The sequence below is a fragment of the Prionailurus viverrinus genome, chromosome D3 (genome assembly GCF_022837055.1).
Source record: "Prionailurus viverrinus isolate Anna chromosome D3, UM_Priviv_1.0, whole genome shotgun sequence".
Taxonomy (NCBI): Eukaryota; Metazoa; Chordata; class Mammalia; order Carnivora; family Felidae; genus Prionailurus; species Prionailurus viverrinus.
The window spans coordinates 42284919-42308760 of NC_062572.1; the positions used below are offsets into that span (position 1 = coordinate 42284919).

Genomic DNA, 23842 nt, shown 5'->3' on the forward strand with positions numbered 1-23842 from the left:
ATATATTACTTTTGTCATAGAAATTATTTTAAAATCTATTTTACAAACAATATGGGGAAACACTACAAGTTTCAAAATTGACAATACTTCATGGGAAAACAATCATTTCAAGACAACTTAAACATCAAATTGTTAAGAAAATCTAGGTTACATTTATTCTTACTCAACTTAAAAAAGAGGAAAGATAAAGTGACATAGAATAAAAGGACAGAAAATTTTTAGCCATAAAAGTCATTCTCTTGATGTTATAATTAAAAGCAAAGGTGAAAATTATCATTGCTTTCTTAGTTATTCACTGAATTTGTGCTACTTCCAAAAAAATTCACAAACAAATTTAAGAACAACTTCACTGGATACATTGAACTTGGGGCTTACCTTTGCACCCCAAACAGAATGAGGATGATTCTGATACACCTATTTTTTTTTTAATGTTTATTTATTTTTGAGAGAGAGACAGAGACAGAGACAGAATGTGAGCACGGGAGGGGCAGAGAGAGAGGGAGACACAGAATCTGAAGCAGGCTCCAGACTCTATGCTGTCAGCACAGAGCCAGACGCGGGGCTCGAACCCATGAACCACGGGATTGTGACCTGAGCTGAAGTTGACACTCAACCGACTGAACCACCCAAGTGCCCCTGATTCACCTATTTTTAAAACAATTAGTTTCTTCAAATTCAGATCTATGGGAACTTGTAGACAAAAAGTAAAAACAAAGCATCGCTACATATGAATCTCTTCGCATCTGTGCCCACACTACCCCAGTCTGAAACCATCAGCCTCCCCTATGCTGATTGCCAAATCCTTTGCTTTCAGAAACCAGCCCTAACAAAGCAATTTACTTGCCACACAAAACAAATCAAAACAAAACTGTATTCTGATTGCTACTGCTTCTGCAAATAAATTTGTATGCCACATGTGTCTACTGTAGGCATACATGCGTGTTACTGGAAGACCCTGGAGAGCTCCACATTCTAAATCATAAATCCTACGGTCTGCAGAAGCACTGGAAAGATCAGTGGTGGCCATGCACAGGGAAGCACAAAGAAGTTACCTGTGGCTTTCTTCACGCTGTTTCGAGGCCGAGCGGGCGTGGGGCGGGGAGTCTTCACAGGGTCCCTGGGACCTTCCTGGCAGTCTCCCCCTCTAAAGCCAGGGCAGCACCTCCATTCCAACTGAGTCACCGTCTTGTACTTGGTGACGTACCTGGGTCTGAAGTTCACACGATACCTGCCGAGGAAAAGGGTGGCATCTCTCTTTACTGGCTATTGCCAGCGCCCCGGGCCCCCCTGACTTGTACCCGAATGAAGAGGATCCAGGTCACTCAGGGCTCTGCCTGCCCTCTCCACACTGACCCAGAAGGGACCACTGGTCTTTTCAGTCCAGCCCTGATGCCTGGGGCTCAGCCAAAATCAGACTGGCCTCCTTTATCCATCTTCAACCCACCTGCACTCAGCTGCCCTCCCACTAAAGGCCAGAAAGACAGACAACCTAGAAAAGCCTGGCCCCGCGATTCCTAAAACTGAGCTTTTGTTTCGCACACAAATTTTTGTTCCACAATTCACTGCTTTGTGGAGATTTTTTTTCTGGGGTAACTCAGTGTCATTTGTTTTGTATTTTATTTATTTTTAAATGTTTGTTTATTTTTGAAAGAGAGAGAGAGCACGAGTTGAGGAGCAGAGAGAGAGGGAGACACAGAATCGGAAGCTGGCTCCAGGCTCTGAGCTGTCAGCACAGAGCCTGATGCGGGGCTCGGACCCACGAACCATGAGATCATGACCTGAGCCGAATTCGGACGCTCAACCGACTGAGCCACCCAGGCACCCCCTTTTTTTTTTTGTATTTTAAAGAAACCTCCCTGACACCTTCATCTCCATAGCATTTGTGCTTTCATCTTGGCACCTTCCTTCCTGCAAAGGCAGCAGGCCATGAGCCTTCAGAGAGGGCACCTTATGCTAGCTGTGTCCAGACCTTTTTAAAAAGATGCACCTGGGTGGCTCAGTTGGTTAAGCATCCGACTTCAGCTCAGGTCACGATCTCACCATTGGTGAGTTCGAGCCCCACGTTGGGCTCTGTGCTGTTAGGGCAGAGCCCGCTTCAGATCCTCTGTCTCCCTCTTTCTCGGCCCCTTACTTGCTTGCGCTGTCTCTCTCTCAAAAATAAAATGAACATTTAAAAAACGATTATAAAAATACATAAATAAAAATAAAAAATAAAAAGATTCCCTGATTTGTAGAGCTAATGGTAGAAATAAGGATCCCTTTTTAAGTGCACGTTCCCCCATGCACGTGCATATCACACCGAGATTCTTGTGATAGCTGTAAAGTCCTCCAGACCCAGCGCTGGGCCTGGGCCAGAGAGTGGCAACCCAGCAGCCCCCCCCCCCCGTACACTCAGAGGATGGATGCAGGGGTCTAACACCCCCAGGTGCCCCTGCTCACAGCACAGATGCGGGCCACTCCTTAACTTATCCCAGCTTCTTCTTCCAGCTTGGAAGCATGGCTCTCTAGAACGTCCTCACTGTCTCTTCACTGTGAACACCAGCACTAGCAGCTGCCCTCCTCCTTGGGGGCCAATTCCCTGAAAGGAATCAGCTCTCTGTCACTTCCTAGGACTGTGTGCTGCTCAGAGGGGCGTTGGGGGGCCCATGGGGACTGGTGCCGGTCAGGTGACTCCACCTCAGCACCAGCCTTGCTGAGGGTGTAGTTCAAAGTCACACTCCCAAGAAAATTGCAAATTAGTAAATGTAATGGGCTTCTGGCATCCTTCCTGAGGGTCAAAACCATGACAACTAAAACTTTAGGTGTAAGGAACTCCCCCATCGCCAGGACCCAAGGTGATCCTCTGGAATTCCCAGAAGGCCCTGGGGACAGCACTGACCCAAATGTTAGTGTCCCAACACCTGTCTCTGTCCCTGGTTCACCGGCCCTTCTAGGGCAGTGGTTCGAAACCTTAGCTGAGTGTCAGAATCACTAGGGAAGAGTGAAAAACTGCAGATGCCTGGCTCTCACCCTCAGAGATTCTATTTACTTGGCTTGCAGTGTGGCCTGGGGACACAAATTTTGAGAAGCCCCAGAGGGAGACTTTTTTAAAACAGAAGACAAAGCCGGGCGCCTGGGTGGCGGTCGGTTAAGCGTCCGACTTCAGCCAGGTCACGATCTCGCGGTCCGTGAGTTCGAGCCCCGCGTCAGGCTCTGGGCTGATGGCTCAGAGCCTGGAGCCTGTTTCGGATTCTGTGTCTCCCTCTCTCTCTGCCCCTCGCCCGTTCATGCTCTGTCTCTCTCTGTCCCAAAAAATTAAAAAAAAAAAAAAAACAAAAACCAGAAGACAAAGCCGAATGAATGAAACAGAAAAGGGGGGGGCATGGAGCAAGACCTCACTTCTAGGTTATTTATTCCCTCTTATTGCCACCACACACCCCATTAAGGCCTAACTATTTATAGAGTTTCCCCTTTCCACAAATGGGAAAACAGAGGCTCACAGAGGTTAAGTGACCTGTCCAAGTTCCAACCGTCAGGAAGGGCCAGGGCTGGGATTTAAACCCAAGTGTTTGCCCCTGTACCCCAGACGGTCCTCCCAGCACACAGAAGCAGAGACTCGGGTGGAGAGAACTCCACCCACCCAGAGATATTCCAGAAGGCTGTGTAAGCAAGGTCAAAGGACAGCTGCCATCCCCATTCAGCAAACACTTGTCTGAACATCTGACACGGTCCACATTAGCCCCCAGCCCCCTAGCACCCAACCTACCAAAAAAGTCCCTGTGTGGTCCTAAAAACTATTAAAAAAAAATCAAGAGTGCTTGCCTCAGCAGCACATATGCTAAAAAAAAAAAAGAAGAAGAAGAAAGAAAGAAAAAATTCCACTTCATTGTTTTGCATGTTCAAGTATAGCATAATGCTGCAAAAATGTGTAATCTCAGAAAAACTTGGTTCCTCTGAGCATTTAAGACTGAATGTGAAAATGTGTTTGCTCTCGGGTTTTGTACACGTGCCAGCAGATGACAGCCCATAGCAAACCCTTTTGGACGCGGCTGCGAGGGACCAGGAGAGCAAACCCTGAGCCTGCGACCCGCACCCCCCACCCAGAGGCCTCAGCCCCAACCACAGAGCTGAGTATAAGAAAGTGCTTGCCTTTCCAACACACCTCATTATTTTCTTTAAAGGCAGTTATTACTTTGGAGCCAGCTCATAACTTAGGAAAGTTCCCTGGAGTTCCTGCCTTCCTCTCCAGCCCCACGCACATTCCCCGCTCCCACCCTCTGCCTAATCGGCTTGCTGTAGGGTTTCCGGTTTGCGGCAATGGAGTTCAGGTTGACAGCATTTCTAACAGAGCTCTAAGTCCAGCGTGTGGAAGAGGCCTTCCTGGCTAGTGATGACAGCTGGAAGTGATCAGGCGGCCACCTCCAGCCGTGGGAAAGCTCACGTTCTGACTGCTCCGTGCACAGGGACATAGATCCCAGAGGCGGCCATGGGTCCTCAATCTGGGGGATGTGAGGGAAAGAGGTAGGGTTGTGCAACCCCTCAGCCCCACTGGGATTTTCCCTGCAGAAACGGGTTCCTGCCTCCATCAGAGCCAGCCAGTAGGTCCTCCAGAGGATGGGAGGAACACAGCATGATGCCCAGATCCTCCTTCTGTCCCTCAGTGCTCTGCAGGACAATATCCCCGCTAGGGAGCTTTAAAAAAAAAAAAAAGCTCACGTCTTTACACTCAAAATTCTAATTTAACTGGCCTGGGGGCAGGGGTGTCCAGGCATGTGTACCTTTCAAAAACTCCCCAAGTAACTGTCAAGTTGAGAAGTGCAGCCCATAAGTCAGGGCACCCATAGGCCCTCCCTCCTCACGGGAGCTTGGAGCCTCTGAGGCAACCAGGCAGGGGAAGTGAATCGACCGAAAGCAGCCCAAGTGTTAACTCCCAGGGCCCATGGGCTATAAGCACACAGAAGGTGCCCCAGGGACACTTAGTGAATCAGCTGATTGCACCCAGCTGAGGGACTGATAGCCAAAGGGACAGAGTCAAGGCGGTGCTGGGCTAAAGCTGGAAGGCTGACTCAGGCTACAGCCTTGGCCCCCATCCCAGTCGTGGGCAGGGACTGTAACAAAATCCTGTCTCCCAGGGGAGCCCTGGCCACAGCTGCCTCAGGTGCTCTTGGGAGCTCCCGGTGGGGAGGGGGGGTTGGCAGCCCGAGCCTGCCCCACACTAGCCAGCACTCCGCAACTCAGCCTCTCCTCAACTCTCCTCCCCCACCATCTACCTCTGAAACCCTTTTGGGGTGGGGGTGGGGAACAAGGGTTCACCATTTTTAGGAGTTCATCCACTGTGTCTAATGTGTAATATTAGATCAACCCAGAAGATTCTCCTGAGAAGGAAGGTGGCAAGAAAAGGACTGGAAAAGTTGAATCAGGGTTCAGGGACCATATGACTGGAATGTACACGTTAAAACAAAATATGACAAAACGATTGTGCCTCCATTGGACATCTATCACCCCCCGATAAAGACTTCTTCCTACTGACAGATAACGTATTCTTTCATAATACACTTTGGTTCACACTTGTTCAGTGTTTGTCTTTTCACAGACCATAAGCCCTATGAGGGCAAGAATTCCTGTTGGTTTTGTTCTCTACAACATCCCCATTTTTAAAGACAGCAATCTGTCCTATTGTAGGTGCTCAATAAAGAATGAAGTATTAATCATTAATCAAACAATAATGAATGATACTAAGTCTACTTTTGACATGGTTTTGGGGAATCCAATGTCCATATTAAAAGCCCCAGAGTTGTCCTCAGGTCTAACCCCAACCGATGTGAATTCCTAAGTCTTCCCAGAACGAAATCAAGCTCCAGAGTCCTCGGGTCATAATGAGTTAGGCAAGAATCACACACCAGAAGGTGACCTTCAGTGGTGTTGTCCAGTTATATAGCCATTAATCAGGTGTGGTTATTTTAATCTAAAGTGATTAAAAGTAAACAAAATTGAACATTCATTTCCTCAGTCACGTTGGCCACATTTGACGTGCTCAGTAGCCACATGCAGTATTAGCATGAACATCTCAGTCATTACAGGGAGGTCTCCGGGACAGAGCTGGCCTAGACCTTCATGAGACTATCAAGGGAATGGCAATGGGCACACATCTGTTCATCTCTTCATTCCTATCTCACACCCACCCATCTTCTCTCTCCTCCCACATTCCTTCCGGGTTGCCAGTAGAAGGCTTTTCAGAAATAGCCACACATCACTGGCAGAGGATCATGTAGACAGCTGTTCTACAAGGTAAGGCTCATTTCCCTGCATTTAGTATTCGCCTGTAACTTCTTATTTGATTCATGCCACTAACAGTGCACAAATCTACAGCCCAGTGCCCCACTGACTGGGATTCCTCCCAAGAACAGACTTTCTAGTAAATTCCTCTCTTTCTTCCAGGCACTGGCTTGTCCCCAAAGCCCCGGAGCCAACTCTTCTTGCTTCATCCCACGAGTGGTCCTGTAGAGTATTGATTGGAATGGACTCTCAGGATGGAGAAGGAAGCTAGAAAGAAGAGGTGCCTCCTTCTCTTTTGTAGGGAGCATCCTAGGCCTGAAGGGATAACCACTGATCTGGGACAAAGTCAGCATGTACATACAAGCAAGAAGTCATTTCATGGAGTTTTCAGGATGCACATCCAAGGCAGACTCGGTTATCTGGCATTCAGGTACTACACCAAGTTTTCCACATCCAGACATGGTAACTGACTTTTGTTTTTAACTGTGGTAAATATGTATAACATGTGGGTAAAATACCCATAACATAAAATAAACAAGTGGGACTACATTGAACTGAAAAGCTTCTGCACAGCAAAGGAAACCATCATAATAAACATGCAACCTATTGAATGGGAGAAAATATTTGCAAATCCTGGATCTGATAAGGGGCTAATATCCAAATACATAAAGAACTCATACAACTTAAAGCAAACTGTGAGTGAGTGTATGTGTGTATATATATATATATGTATATGTATATATATATATATATGCATATATATATGCTTAAAAAGTAGGCATATAAGTAGGCATAAAAAGTAGTATACGTGTGTATATATATATATATATGTTTAAAAAGTAGGCAGAGGATCTGAATAGACATTTTTCCAAAGAAGACATCCAGATGGCCAACAGGTTCATGAAAAGGTGCTCAACATCACTACTCATCGGGGAAATGCACATCAAAACCATAATGAGATATCACCTCACACCTGTCAGTGTGGCTGGTGTCAAGAAAGACAAGAAATAGTAAGTGTTGGTGAGGATGTGGAGAAAAGGGAACCCTGGTGCACTGTTGGTGGCAATGTAAACAGGAGCAGGCACTATGGAAAACAGTATGGAGATTCCTCAAAAAATTAAAAACAAAACCACCATATGATCCAGCAACCTTACTTCTGGACACTGACCTGAAGAAACACTAACTTGAAAAGATAACTGCACCCCCATGTGCACTGCAGCATTACTCACAATAGCCAAGTTTAGGATGCAACTTACATATCCATGGATAGACACTTGAATGGATGGATGGATGGATGGACGGATGGATGAATAAAGATGTGGTACACACACAGACATATACACACATAGGAATATTACTTAGCCATAAAAAAGAATGAAATCCAGCCACCTGTGACAACATAGATAGAACCTGAGGGTATTATGCTAAATGAAATAAGTCAATGGTACCTGGGTGGTTCAGTTGGTTAAGTGCCCGAATCGGTTTAGGCTCAGGTCATGATGTCAGGGTTCTAGGAGTCCAAACCCCGCATCAGGCTCTGTGCTAGCAGTGCAGAGCCTACTTGGGATTCTCTCTCCTTCTCTCTCTGCCCCTCCCCCACTCACGCTGTATCTGTCTCTCTCAAGATAAATAAACTTAAAAAGAAATTTAAAGGGCACCTGCGTGGCTCAGGTCATGATCACATGGCTCGTGGGTTTGAGCCCCAAGTCAGGCTCTCTACTGACAGCTCAGAGCCTGGAACCTGCTTTGGATTCAGGGTCTCCGTCTCTCTCTGCCACTCCCTCTCACTCTCTCTCTCAAAAATAAACATTAACAAAATTAAAAATGATAAAAATAAAAAAATAAATAAGTCAAAGACAAAGACAAATACGATATGACATCACTTATATGTGGAAACAAAAAAACCAAAAAAACACAAAGTAACTAAAAAACCAAGCTTACAGTTACAGAGAACAGATTGGTGTTTGCCAAGGGTAGGGGATGGGGGTGGGAGAAATGGGTGCACTGTTTTTTTAATTTAAATTAATTGAATAATTTATAATAAAAAAAAGAATGGGAGAAATGTACCAACCCTAGGTCTAAAGGGGCCAGGAGAGGACAAGGCTGTAACCAGAGCATTAGGAGAAGGCTGCTGGACAGGAGCTGTGGCCTTTCGTAGAGGAAACAGTCACTGCCCACTTTCACTTGGAGGGAGAGGGCAGGTGACTTACAGTGGCCAGACCAGTGGGAAGCCAGATGGTGAGGGAACCCAGTGACCAGTACTAGTGAGATAATTCTGGAAACAGCAACCAACTGTAAGTATCCCTAGACTAAAAGCAAAAGCCCTTCTCATTAGTTCCCTGAGTGACAGACAAGGAACTTCCCACCTCTGGGCCACAGTTTCATCAATACCATGAAAGGATTAAATTACAATCCATCCAGGTCAGACTCCTAGAACAAAATCAGGAGGGAGGAGGAGAGGAAATGGATCTGGGGACAAACAGAAAGTGGCCAGCACATGCTGCTAGACAGACACAAGGAAACCACAATATCTAAGAAGGAAAGGGGAAAGAGTATGTCAAGAAGGCAGACAAGGTCATATTTCCAGCGCTGCTGAGAGGGTCGAGTAACAGAAGGACTGAGAGATATTGTTCTTAAGACAAGGAGATTCTCGGTGAACTGAGCCAGCGCTGCTCAGATCAATGTTGAGAGAGGACGCTGGGTCAGAATAAAGAATGAAATAAGCAAGAGGAGGTACAGACCAAAAAACCTCTTCCATCAAGTTTGCTTGTGATGGGAAATGAGAAATAGGGTGGTAACCAGGAGGTAAGGGGGGCTGAAGAAGAATATTTTCCCCCTGAGTTCAGGAAAATCCTAACCAGGGAAGAGTGCTGAAAGACAGGATGAAGTAGAGAGGGCAGTGAGAGAGCCATGGAGAAGCATTCCTGGTCCTCATCCAGGAAAGACTGCTCTGGTGAATGAGCCCTGTCTGCGTGGACACGGGGCAGGGGTGAGTGGAGTAGCGTGCAAGGGTATAATTGAGTCAAACCCAGTCCCTAAAAAAGATTACATCTTAACTATTTTGAAGAGGCCAGTTCAGTGGCATTAAGTCCATTTACATTGTTCACAACCGTCACCCCCATCCATCCCCAGAATTCCTTTCGTTTTCCCAAACTGAAGCTCTGCACCCATTAAACACCAGCTTCCCATTTCCCTCTCCCCAACCTCGGCCCCCGCAACCACCATCTCACTTTCTGTCTCTGTGAATTGGACCTCCCCAGGGACTTCATATTAAGTGGAATCATACAGCATCTGTCCTTTTACGACTGACTTATATCACTTAGCATAATGTCCTTGTAGGAGAAAAAAAAAACTTTTCCTCTACCCTCTTAGGTTTGTTCTGAGTCTTGTGAATTAAACTGACAAAAGACAGATTCACAGGAGAAAAGACATCCAAACTGTATGGATGTTAATGTTTTTTACATGCATGGAGGTTTCACAGAAAAGAAGTGAAAACAAGCAGTGGGACTCAGGGGACTATATACCATTTTAACACAGGGTGATAAATTGTGAAGTGACTAGACCAAGGAAAAGGGGTTTGGGCTTCTAGGGGCAATAAACTGTGGGACTATAGCTAGGAAATCTAGAGGGAAACTCATGGAAGATAAGGGCTATGTCAGTAAGGCTTGCATATGCAGACTTATCTTGGTGCCAACTGTGTATCTACAGTGACAAAGGTCATTCTCTTCAGCCTGGTACAGGACAGGCAGGAAACATAGAACCCTGATTTTAGACAGAGAGAGGGAAGACAGAGGGCTCTTCTTGTCTCTGCTTTTTCTCAACTGTCTTCAGCTCAACATAATCAATATGTCAAAGTGGCATGTTTGGGGTGGTCTGCTCTGAACTCCTTCACCCTCAAGGTTCATTCATGTTGTAGCACGTGTCAAAATTTCCTTTCTTTTCCATAGTAATTCACTTTCACAAAGTTTGGTCTCATGTTCTGATTTAGAGATTGACAAGACAGCAAACTAATTTTTTTAAAACTACTTGTGACAAATGGGTTTTTTTTTTCTGGCTTTTGTTATTATTGCTTTTTTTTTTAATCAATCAATGAATAAATAGACTTGCTTTTTTTTTTTTAATTTTTTTTTCAACATTTTTTATTTTTTTTGGGACAGAGAGAGACAGAGCATGAACGGGGGAGGGGCAGAGAGAGAGGGAGACACAGAGTCGGAAACAGGCTCCAGGCTCCGAGCCATCAGCCCAGAGCCTGACGCGGGGCTCGAACTCACGGACTGCGAGATCGTGACCTGGCTGAAGTCGGACGCTTAACTGACTGCGCCACCCAGGTGCCCCTAGACTTGCTTTTAATGGAAGTAACAACAGAAAATACAGTCAGGCAATAATGGCTATAAAGTTTGAAACTGGAAGTGATTCCAGAATGATAGGGAAGGAAAAGTGGTTCTGCACCAGCAGGAGAGACACTTGCCATTTGATTTCAATCCACTCTGTTTTACAATCAAACCTTGGCCATTTGAAACCATGTACATCTACAATGACAATCTCTGCAATCCGAGGAGATGACTCTACCCGTCCCAGGTCCCTCCCAATGCTAATTTTCCACAGGATGAAGAAGTCTCCCACACAGGACAAAGTGAAGGAACCAAAGGGCCTTCTTCCAGGTTAAAGCACATCACACACACAAACCACAATTTTCATCTTATCTTTTTCTGCTCCATGACACATTTTTAATTAGATCTCTGCATGGAGAAATTAATGGAAGGAAAGAAATAGAGTATCTTCCTTGACTTTGTTGGCAAATTCATCTAGGTGTTAAAAGCCAGAATGCTCGGGCAAATATATTTCTGAAATACAAAATGCACCCAACAAAACTAAAACCTTAATGAGCCCTGATTGAAATCAGAGTACAAGATAGGTTTGTACACTTAAAAAATAACAGATCCTAGACCAAAGCAATGTGTTCAAAATGAAAATGTACACACAAGAGACTGTCTGCTTCCCAGTACAAAGGATATATTTGCTGGGGACACCAGGATCGTAAGTTGCTTATTTTTGTTTCCTCTTGAATTAATTTCCTCGCGTACTTAGAGTGGCAAGTTAGATTTCAAAACCTGCAATCTTCTTTACCCCTCAGTAGTTTGCTCGGATCACACAGACTTGTAAAAAGTAATACCCCTGTCCCGACACACCCACCCAGTTCTTTACAATTATCACCCACTTCACCCTGGGGAAGTCTCTGCAGTGGTGAAGGAGGGGGATTCTGGAACACCACAGCAGTTTAGGGGAGGCTCGGCCACCAGTAGCCAGTGAAGCTGCTATTCTTACATTCCTTCCGCGAAGGCTTGCATTGGAACATTGCATTGCATGTTCCAAAAGTACAGGGCGTGGCCGGCACCGTGAAATACAGCTTATGCATGCGTTCCAACGAATTGACATTCTTAGTTTTAACTTCCTGACTTTGGGAAATCCATTACAAAAGTCAAGCCACCATGGGAAGGCTCACTGTCCCAGCTTTCTGGAGGGTTCTGTAATCGTAATCCACCATTAATGAAAGCCCACATTCCCCCACAGGATTCTTTCCAGGATGGTCATCATCGCTGCTGCAGGCTGCTTCCCCAGATAAATTCTATACTGTTCCTTCTCAAGCTTACATCATGTTTCCTTGTTCCTGGAGCCAGAATCTCAGGACACTCCTCCTGCTCTTGCTCTGGTTTCCCACAGCGTGAGCCATGAGAACATCTGCCGGCCTCAGCCTGTCTCAGGATGCTCACCACAGATACAACTTCCCATGGTTTGGGGATCCAAACCTTTCCTTTCAGAACTACCAAATAACTAGTTTATTTCCTCTTTTTTTTTTTTTAAGGGCAAAAATCATTTCCGCAAATTCTGCTACGAAACTCAAAGTCAATTCAAAATCCTCTTTCCTGTGTTTCCTTGGACTTGGTTTGCAACATCCAACCTTCCCCTTTAGGGATCTTGGTCCTTTGGATGAAGACTATGGATGCTGGCAAGCTTTAGACCACACCTGTGACTTGGTGAGGTCCTTTAGATGCCTAGAAAATCCCGAGACAGTAGGAATGTCTCAGCAGATACAAAAACACCACCTTCTTCCTTTGGGCGAATTCATTCTCAGTAAAAGCAATAATCTGGGAATTGAAAATACAGGAACACTTGTATTTCTTTTCTAATTTATGACATTGGGGAGAAAAAGTACCAAAATAGTCTAGTTTCATATTTCTCACATTGTCCAGGATAACGCAATATTACTTTAGGGTTTTAAAAAAATGTTTTTAATGTGTATTTATTTTTGAGAGAGTGAGACAGAGTGCGAGTGGGGGAGGGGCAGAGAGAGAGGGAGACACAGAATCTGAAGCAGCCTCCAGGCTCTGAGCTGTCAGCACAGAGCCCGATGCGGGGCTGGAACTCATGAACCGCAAGATCATGATCTGAGTCAAAGTCAGACGCTTAACCGATTGAACCACCCAGGCACCCCACTTTAGGGTTTTTTTAATCAACACTTAACACAGGGAAGTGGAGACAGTTTCATCCACCTGCACTCTGCTTAGAAAGAGCATGGTTTTCCTTTCGAAGGGGCTGTGACAGCCCAGGTCTGAAAGTGTGGACAAGTAGGGGGTGAGCAAAAAGAAGAATTTGGCTTATTTGCTTTCAAGTGGGTAGGGGTGACAGAGCAGGAGGCCACTGGAGGAGGTAGAAGTGAAGAGGAACTATTCTCCGAGGTGACTTAGGGTGGCCAGTGGATTTTCAAGGTTGGCATCACTATGGCATCCTCTAACAATTTGTATTGCCACAGTGTCCAGCAAAGTCCTCACTGCTCATGCAGGCTTGTTGGATTGGATTTTTCTCTGGGGACTGACGGGTGTATGTTGGCCAACTCCATGGGGTTCTGAGACAGCCACATAGAACCCACATACACAGTGGGCTATGGGAGAGTTGGCCTTGGACACTATCCCAGTCTACAGGAAAGCTTCTGGGCATCCACAATTCTTGCAAATTAAGAAGGGAGTGAGACAAATATATAGACTTTGAGGTGAAAGGGGCCCAAATGACACTAGTTTTTCTTTTTTTAAGTTTGCTTATTTATTTTGAGAGAGAGAGAGAGAGAGAGAGAGAGAGAGCACGAGTGGAGGAGGGGCAGAGAGAGAATCCAAAGCAGGCTCCACACTGTCAGCATGCGGCCTGATGCAGGGCTTGAATTCACTAACTGTGAGATCATGACCTGAGCTGAGATCAAGAGTTGGACGCTTAGCTGACTAAGCCACCCAGGCTCTCCTGACCTCTATTACCTAGTTTTAAAGATAGGTGGCTAGCTTCCATTTCCTTGAAATCATGTTGTTGTTTTTAAGAAAAATGACATAGATTGCATTACTGTTCTGTTTTGTTTTTTTAGGTAAGACAATTAAATATTTGGTTTAAATAGTGGTTCTCATCCTGCTAATAAGCAGGTTCCTAAGCTGGCCCATCACCGAAAGCCCTCACTGAAACTGGCTTCAATTTTTACAAACAAAATGTAAAAGCAAGCAGGATATTTTCAAAGCCACAGAATTAATCTTTAAAATACTTCCCTATGTTTTTAGAATTTAACTCTCTCAAAATGAAGTTCTGTCTTTTGTCATTTTAACTTCCCAGTAACACCAAACCATTCTTTATAGTTGTGTTAAAAAAAAAAAAAAAGAGAGAGAGAGAGATAACAGAACCAAAACAGAGTCACTTGCGCTAAGCCTCATGTCAGCAAATCAAGTTGAATTTTGATTTACAATCGTGTAACATGAACTCTTACAGAAGGAAAGCTGTCTCTTCTATCAGAGAGATAGTCAACATACACTCACATCTTGGCAAAAAACTTTTAAAGGTTATATTGAGACTGCCAGTTCAGGAAATTACATTGTATCATTACCCTGATTGATTTAACTAGAATCCATCACATTTCAAATCCTCATTTTAGCTATAAGCCACTATATTTTCATTCAGTATTTACAATTATTTTCAAGATTATATGTGTGTCACAATTCCTTTTTTTAATTTTTTAACGTTTATTTATTATTGAGGGACAGAGACAGAGCATGAGAAGGGCAGAGAGAGGAGAAGACACAGAATACAAAGCAAGCTCCAGGCTCTGAGCTGTCAGCACAGACCCGGATACAGGGCTCGAACTCACAAACCACGAGATCGTGACCCCAGTCGTAGTTGGACGCTTAACCGACTGAGCCACCCAGGCGCCCCTCACAATTCCCATTTTAAAAACACAAGCCACAGAGGCGCCTCGGTGGCTCAGTCAGTTAAACACCCAATTCTTGATTTTGGCTCAGGTCATGATCTCACAGTTTATGGGTTCGAGCCTCATGTTGGACTCCATGATGATTCTGTGACGTCTGCCTGGGATTCTCTCTCTCTGCCCCTTCCCGACTCATGCTCATGCATGCTGTTTCTCTGTCAAAATAAATTAATACTTATAAATGAAATGCATACACTCTGTGTGCCGTGTACATGCAGGATATATAAATTTATCATAGGGCAAAAATTTGCAAAAAGACTAAAAATATGGGTTCCTTCTTGGGGCGCCTGCGTGGCTCAGGAAGTTAAGCGTCTGACTTTTAGTTCAGGTCATGATTTCATGGTTCATGAGTTCAAGCCCCATGTCCAGCTCTCTGCTGTCAATGTGGAACCTGCTTTAGATCCTCTGTCCCCCACTCTGTCTCTGCCCCTCCCCCACTCGTTCGTTTTCTCTCAAATAAATTTTTAAAAACATTAAAAAATATATATGGGTTCCTTCCATAATAATGGTCTCAATGGCCCATGTGAAGAATTATAGTTGGCTCCTGACCACAGGTGATGAATAATGAGGTGCTGACTATCCCAGGGACAAAGGCAATCCTGCCATAACCTTCAAATGACAGTCCTTGAACTATCTTGACTTCCTTCACAACACATGGTCCTTTTTATCAATACCCTTGACAACAGATCACACAGATCACTCAGTGACAGCTCTTCATGTACCCTCACCCCCACGCAGTGCTGTTGCACTTAAACACAGGAGAGGTCACCTGGCCATTAGACTGGGCCGCTGCTTCTCAACCTCTGCATTGTCTGGTCTGCTTCCCCCACCACACCCAGCACAGGTCCGACATGGACTGTGGCCAGTCTCCTGACAATGCCCTTCCCACCACCCCTTGCCCACACCCCTCCTTCTCCCCGCTCAAATCTACTTTGCACGCATTGCCTGATCAGCATTTGGAAGCAAAGTTCTGATGGTGTCCCAGAACAAAAACTTTCCATGACTCCCCTTTGCCTAAATGATAAAGCCTAACCTCCTAACACTGGCTGTTACAGGTTGAATTGTCATCTCCAAAAAGATTTGTTAGAGTCCTCACCCCCACCCAGTCCCTCAGAATGTGACCTTATTTTTTTTTTTTTTTTTAATTTTTTTTTTCAACGTTTATTTATTTTTGGGACAGAGAGAGACAGAGCATGAATGGGGGAGGGGCAGAGAGAGAGGGAGACACAGAATCGGAAACAGGCTCCAGGCTCTGAGCCATCAGCCCAGAGCCCGACGGGGGGCTCGAACTCACGGACCGCGAGATCGTGACCTGGCTGAAGTCGGACGCTTAACCGACTGCGCCACCCAGGCGCCCCATAATGTGACCTTATTTAAAGATAGGGTCTTTACACAGGCAATCAAGTTAAAATGAGGCCATTGGGATGGGCCTCACTAATCCAATGAGTGGTGTCTGTATAAGAGGAAACTCAGACACAGAGACACATACAGAGGGAAAGGATGTGACAGACACTGGCAGGAAGGTGACCATCTACCAGCCAGGGAGAAGAGCCCAGAGCAGCACCTTCCCTCAGCCCTCGGGAGGAGCCTGGCCTGCGGACGCCCCTTCATTTCCCACCTCTAGGCCCCAGCCCATGTTTTCTTGTTTCATGCTGGTGTCTTCTCAAATCTGCACATATTCAACTAGAACAATCTTTCAAAGCCCTGCTAAGATGTCATCACCTGCAAACATGTTCTCAGATTCCTCCTGGCTGGGAATAATTCCTTCCACCTCTGAACATCCTCAGCTATTTGTACTTCTGTATAGCAATTCTAGTTTCTACCTTTTATTTTATAATTATTTCTCTCTACGTCTCATTTCACTGACCGGATGTGAACTTCCGGAGGGCAAGAGAGAGGTTGGGTTCCTTCCTGGGTCCCAATGGGGCCTAGTCCTGGGCCACACATAGTCCTTTCACAAAAATATTTATTTAATGAAACTGAGTAACCAAGAGTCCGCAAAGAAGTCTTCTTTACCCTATTGAGTTTTCTGCCAATTCGAAGTGGCTTAAGTTAATTATGTGGCCTAAATCCAACATTTTCCAGGGTTATAAGTGTGAAATGCGTTTTTCTTACTCCACTATAGTTTTATCTATGCTCTCATCTGTTAGATATTTACCATCTAATTTGCCTTCAGAAAAATCAGAGAAGTGACCTTGCTATCAATACAAATGATTTTCTACACCATTTTGCCACAAGGAAGTCCCCAGCTACAAAAACCATATACAAATGGTGGTATACGCATACAAAGGAATAGTACTCAACAATACAAAGTAATCAACTATTGATACATAGTACAACACGATGTACCTCAACATAATTGTGGAGTGAACAAAGGCTAAAGGCTAACCTAAGAGTACATACTGTATGACTATTTACATAAAACTCTAGAAAATGCAAACTTATCTATGGAAAGCAAATCAGCAGTTGCCTAGGGAGTGTGTGGGGAGAAACTGGAGGGAAGGATTGCCAAAGGGCATGAGGAAACTTTTGGGAGAGATGGTTATATTCAATGTCTTGATTATGATCTTGGCTTTAAGGGTGCATACACGTATCAGAACATTTAATTACACAACTTTAAACATGTATGGTTTGTGTATGTAGATCATACCTCGATAAAGCTGTTTTGTATAATATATATTATATAATATATTATATATGTCATATATATAATATATAATATATATTTTATATATATATTATATACACACACACACATACACACACACACACACACACACACACACACACACACATGCATTTTTGCATTAGGGTGCCTTAAATCTCTTCAGGACTGTGAAATCAAGTACCAGATAGTCTTGCCCTGACTATCTAATAATATAGCTCAGCTTAAAAAAAAAAAAATAAATAAAATTAAATCTATATTTAAGCTAAGTTTCTAACAGTAGAAACCAAAACCACAGCATTAAGTCTTTTTCACAGTTTCAAAATGAGGATCTAACTAAAGTTTTTAGTGTTTTGTTTTTTTTTTTTTAACATATTGGATTACTCTTTTGCTTTAACCATTTGCTTTATCTGTTGGGGGTTTAGACCTAATATTTATTTTTGTACTTTCAAAGGTATGGATCGGTGACTAAGGAAGATAGTCAAAACAATTTTCTTTTTTTATAAAGCCTCCAAATTGTCATTTATATTAAATAACACACAAAACATCAAAGATATAAATTAGCATTCTAAAATATGACAAGGGATGACTACTCTTTGGGATTATTATTTTCTCAGTGACAATTCTGACAAGAGGTGCTTAGAGGGTGCCATGCTATTTGGTTCAGGAAACAAGCCATAGATGGTGTTTCTGCTTTCCCTCCTGCACCTCCAGTGAGCAAGGCATCTGGGTTATATCTCGCCGTTTTTGCAATAATGCAACGGAACGACTCGCAAATATCTTGTGAGTTGCCAGAAGATGATGCAGAGTGTTGGGATGGGAAAAGGGTGCCTCGTTTATCATGACCAAGCCAGAGCTCTGACCTGGCGCTGTTGTCCTGGAAAGCTGCTGGAAAAGCAGCTGAAAAGCAGGCCCCCTGACGTATAAACAAACCTGAACGCTGTCAGGACAGCTGGCCAGACTGGAGATTCTGGAATGTTCAAAATACTCAGAAAGGCTCCGCTCTGCCTCCCTGCCCAAAGCCTTCATTCCACCAGCACGTGAGAGCTCTTTGCGTTGACACGGACACTAGCCAGAGAAACACTTTAATGGTGAAAAGATCTCCTGCGATCGCTAGATTGTGAAACTCACCCCGCCCTGGGTTCTGTTGCAATCATGGCCACAGCTATGGGGCTCTGTTTTCAAGATACATGGAAAACCTCAGCAGAAAAACAAGTGGCATTTTCACTACAGTTAAGGGGGAAAAAAAAAAGAATGTAGGTCCCTATCCCATGGTCCTTCAACAGCATCCCTGCTGGGCAGCTGTAGAGAAACAAGTTGCAGCAAGAAGGAATCTCTAGAACCTTGTTTTATAACGGACTGTGAGCAAATTGCTGTAAAAGCCAACCAAATAAAGCCCATTCAGCAGACCCTGGACAATCACAAATATGTACGAAGATGGGGAATGTTAGGAAACAGGTGAAAAGGTCGCATAGAAAATTCCCTTTCATCGAAATGGTCAGCCTGAGAAGGCTTCACCTAAAACCACTGGTCTCTTAACCAAATGCCTAGTAAAATATACTGCCCTGAAAGGCTGACACTGCAGAAAATACTTTTTAGGCGTATTCCCTAATCTAATATTTTCTTAGTGGAAAGTAGGGGAAAAAATTAAAAAAAAAGAACAGCCGGATTCTAACACACCCAGAAAAGTTTGCTTCTACAGCATTTCCAAACTAGGGATTTGGTGAGTTTGAACTCTCCCTACTTTTTTCCAGTGCCCATCACCACTGTAAAACAGGAAGGAAAGAAGAAAACTTACGGGTGAGTTTCACTTCAATCATTTCATTATTTTCCTCCAACATATACACTGCTGTCACATTGACAACTACTATGTTCCTCTCTCGAGCCATCCAGGAAAATTGTGCTTTATAAGGACAAGACAGGTTCACCTCCTCTTATCAAGTGGTTCTTTGCTATTTTTAACTCCAGAAGGCTGCTTCACCAAGGACAGAAGCAGTTAATTCCAAGTAGTAAAACGTCAGTGTGTGTTTGGACCAACAATAAATCAGCACATTTGGGTCACAGTGTGTAAGTCGTCTGAACACTGGCATAGTCTGTCAGTTTTAGGTTACAAAAATTTAATGTTTATTTATTTTTGAGAGAGAGAGAGAGAGAGAATGAGTAGGGGTGGGGGGGGGGGGCGTGGAGAGAGAGAGAAGCCCAGGCAGGCTCTGCACTGTCAGCACAGAGTCCGATGTAGGACTCAAGTTCATAAACCATGAGATCACGACCTGAACTGAAATCAAGAGTCGGATGCTTAACTGACTGAGCCACCCAGGTGCCCCTAGGTTTTAAAATACAGTATGTAAAACTCTGGGATCTGCCAGGTGCAGTACCTACTGCATTATTCACACTCAGTAAACGTGAGTAACATCCTGCTGTTACCAACCCGAGGAAGAGGGCTTTTTTCTAAAGGCAAAGGGTTAGAGCAGCGTGGTGGCGGGCTGAAAGGTGGCGGGAGGATGGGCAGCGTTCGCCCACTGCTCATGAAACCTGGGACATCCCAGCTAGCTCTCTGCTGAGCTACAACAGGCAGGCACGCATCTGCAGAAGCAGCACTCAGTGCCCACGGCAAGTGGAACGTTCACTTTAAATCGACTGTATTCATTTACGTGCATTCCCCAAAGAAACCATAACTGGCTCTGCCTTCCAAAGCAATCTCTAAGTTATTAGCTTCATGTCTAAAAGTTGATTTTCATTTCATTTCATTTGCTTAATTATCTTAGTTTACCGAATTTATTTCTCTTGATTTTATTTTATTAATGGGCTCTAATCCCAACATGGGGCTTGAACTCACCACCCAGTGATCAAGGGTCCAATGCTCCCCTGACTGAGCCAGCCAGGTGCCCCGTGAAATTATTTCATTTTTTAGCACCTCAGCCTCTAACATGTCCAGAAGCACTGATTTCAAATTCAAAGCCTTCAAAGATGAGCCCACCTGAGAGGCAACAACACTCCAAACGATGAGAATAGGCGTGTTCATGAGACATTCCTGCTGAGTATACCCTATATGAGTATGATAGTGCACTTTTAACAAGTTCTGTCAGCTACGGTATCCCACTAGTAATGTAGAGATGGAAAAAAAAAAACAAAACAAAAAGCAAAAAACATACCTCAGACAGGTTGAAGGACTTGCCTGAAGTCATACAGCTCAGTGGTGGCAGAGCTCAAGCCAGAAGCCAAGTTTTTTATTTCCTCTTCCAGAACATGTTGTCCACACTAGGCAGCCCCTAGAGGGACTCCTTCAGGGGATGTTTGCTCCCACTCACCTCCCCTTTTCTGGCTATTTCAGAATTTTAGTTGATTTACCAAGTGCCAACACAGTGGAATAGATCAGTGGAGAAAGACCAACTAAGGGGACCAAAACAGGGTTTAATGAGAAGCAACTGTTTTTCTTAAGACTGTGACCTCTATTTGAATCCCATTAACTTCTCTCCAAGATCAGAAAGGTGGAAAACGTAGCCAATAACCATAAAGTTCTTTTTCCAAGACCCCAGTCTCTGCCCTAAATAATCTGGCTGAGCTTATGAAAAGAAAAGAAAATAACGACTGTAGAAGGACTCTACAAACCTAGCATCCGATTTACCAGGAAGCTTAAAAGGAAGGTCAGAAGATTCCAGGTCAGCAGTGCAGAAGCAGCCCGGAAGGATGAGAAGGAAGGTCGACCGAAGGAAGGAGGCAAGTGTACTGGGCTCATGGGGTCTGGGCACTGCGAGTGATGGCCTCAGGCACGTGGGCTAGCCCAGCCTTCCCTCATCAATTCAAATTACCCTCAAAACCAAGGAGCAAAGCTCTTTACAGCCAATTGATTGCAAGATGTTTAAAAGCTGAAGGAAAACCAATTCCCCTGAAGTTACACACCCAAGAGGCACGTTTTCCAATTGAATGGAATTCTATTCCGGGAGATAGAGAAACTGTAGGATTGGCTCTAGAAGATGTAAGCCCTCATTATCTTCGCAGCCTTAAGTGTTGTGTGCGTGCGCGCGTTTTTTGTGTGTGTGTGTGTTTGTTTTTTTTTTTTAGGAGCTTTTCCTGGCTGAGATTGCCTCCTAATAGACAACTTTTCTTCCAACTGAATGACCATCTGCTCCCCTTGGAATCTGAGAATTAGAGGAGTTCTGGAACTCAGCACTTAGAACTCACACCTGCTACAAATTCACAAATTCTTCTGTGTTATCACAGCAGAACAGGATCCCCTAGTTAGTCCCACCCAGTTCCTCCCCCCAACTGATGAGATTCTTTTAAAGAGCTCGTAGGAAAAATTCCACCCAGATGCAACACACCCAAGAAGAGGGCAGGAGTGGGGTTGGGTAGATGCTGATAAATCCGTCAGTTTGTGGGCTCAGGGAGTCGGAAACCCCACCCTACGGAGCCTCAGCCCTCAGCTGGGAGCAAAGCAAATATAGGAGAATAATCCTGCCTTACATCTGGGATGCCCGGATGTCCTCACCTACAAGGCAGCTGCTCCACACAGCAGGACGCCCCCAAATGCCTCAAATACTAATAGCAGTCAGCTGGACCGACGCAAGTAGAGTGGGAGGTTCCGGACTCTCTCAAACTACTGCCACAAAGCATGAATGCTGCATGAAAGGAAACCATGCCTAGCCCAAAGGGAGAAGATAGCACTGTCTGCTAACCAGCAGTACCCCCGAACACCACCAGCCTGTGTATAGTGGGATCTAGGAAACCTCAGACCCTCATCCTTCCCTTCCCATCTCACCAGAGGTGCCAATGTCCCAGCATGCTCTGTGGCAGGCATCACACTCACACACCCTTGGGTGGGTCCAGACAGTAAGGGGCCACGGAGTATGCAGGAGGAAGAGCCTAAGGCTTGGAAATATGACTGGATATGGATCCCGAATGGGCTAATTCCTAACTGCATGAACCTCTGTAGAATGGAGATAATGCCCCCATGGAATAGATGTGATGAAGGGGCTGCTCTCATTACAATAATATGCTCCAGGGGGGGTGGTATTTTCACCCAAGTCAACCCTGAATACTTTATTAAAATAAGACATCACAAGGACAAGAGATAAATGCTGCTGAGGATGTGGAGAAAAGGGACCCCTTGTGCACTGTAAACGTGTAAAGCCACTATGGAAAACAGTATGGAGATTCCTCAAAAAATTAAAAGTACCATATGATCCAGCAATTTCACTTCTTGGTATATATGCAAAGGAAACAAAAACTCTATGATAAACAGATCTCTGCTCCCCACGTCCACAGCACCATTATCTACAATAGTCAAGACATGGAAACAACCTAAGCAGATGAATGGATAAAAAAGTTGTGATATATACATACAATGGAATACTATTCTGCCATTAAAAAAAAAAAATCCAGGGCACCTAGGTGGCTCAGTGTATTAAGCATCTGACTTCAGCTCAGGTCATGATCTCATCGTGAGTTCAAGCTCCACATGGGGCTCCCTGCTGTCAGTGCAGAGGCTGCTTTGGATCCTGTCTTCCTCTCTCTGCCCCTCCCCTGCTTGCATGTGCGCGCGTGCACACACACACACACACACACACACACACTCTCTCTCTCTCTCTTTGTCAAAAATAAAATAAACATAGAAAAAAGAAAATCCTACCATGCGACATGGATGGACCTTGAGAGTATGATGCTTAGTGAAGTAAGTCAGAGAGACTAATTCTGTATGATCTCACTTACATGTGGAATCTAGAAACACCAAACTCACAGAAAAAAGAAATCAGATTTGTGGTTAATAGAGGCAAGGGTGGGGTGAGAGGGAAATGGATGAAGATGGTCAAAAGTACAAACTTCCGGTTGTAACCTAAATTCCTAGGGATGTAACATACAACATGATCGATGTAGTTAACACTGCTATATAGTATGTTTAAATCCGTTAACAGTAGATCCTAAGGGCTGCATTGCAAGGAAAAAAAATATTTCTTCCTTTTTTTCGTATCTAGGAGATGACGGATGTTAACTTACTGTGGCAACCATTTCACAACATATGTAAGTCACCAGGATGTATACCTTAAACTTATGCAGTGCTGCATGTCAGTTAAACCTCAGTAAAACTGGGAAACGTTTAAAGAAGAAACCAACTGGAGCCTAACGAAGAGTATGAAAAATGAGATAGTCCAATGCAGAATAGCAAATAACCCACAATAAAGATATTTAAGTGCACAGCCATACACACAGCTCTCACTTTTACGTGGGAATTGCCTTCCATGAAAGAAGGTATAAATGTTCTTGATAGCTGAATACAGTGCAATCCACCAAAGGTACGCACTAAAACATACAAATGCATCTTCCACTGCTAGGGGGATAAAGGCCAGTCCACAAAGGCCAGCAGCCCTGGATTTGTGGGCAGCTCAGCCATTTACCATCACATGACCTGTAGACAAGACCCTTATTGGCAAAATGGGGACCATGGCATTCATCTTGAAGGGTTGTTGCAAGAATGAAATAACCTCATACAGAATAAAAAGCCCTGATGCAGTGCTTGACACATAGAAGTGTCTTTACAGTTTCAGGGAAAATGATCACTCAAAATCCCCACATATACAAAAACCTTCACTGTTCCCACTGTCACAGAAAGATGTCCAAATCTGCAATCTGGA

General features: G+C 44.4%; 1 protein-coding gene across 3 annotated transcripts in view; it reads right to left on the bottom strand.

Annotated features, from left to right (window-relative positions):
• The window catches only part of EMILIN2 (elastin microfibril interfacer 2), a 65382-nt gene that overhangs the window by 23670 nt on the left and 17870 nt on the right, over positions 1-23842 (bottom strand). For all 3 annotated transcript variants that reach the window (XM_047827633.1, XM_047827632.1, XM_047827634.1), the window contains exon 3: positions 1053-1228. In XM_047827633.1, coding sequence (XP_047683589.1) covers positions 1053-1228 — 176 coding nt within the window. The remainder of the gene's footprint in view (positions 1-1052; positions 1229-23842) is intronic.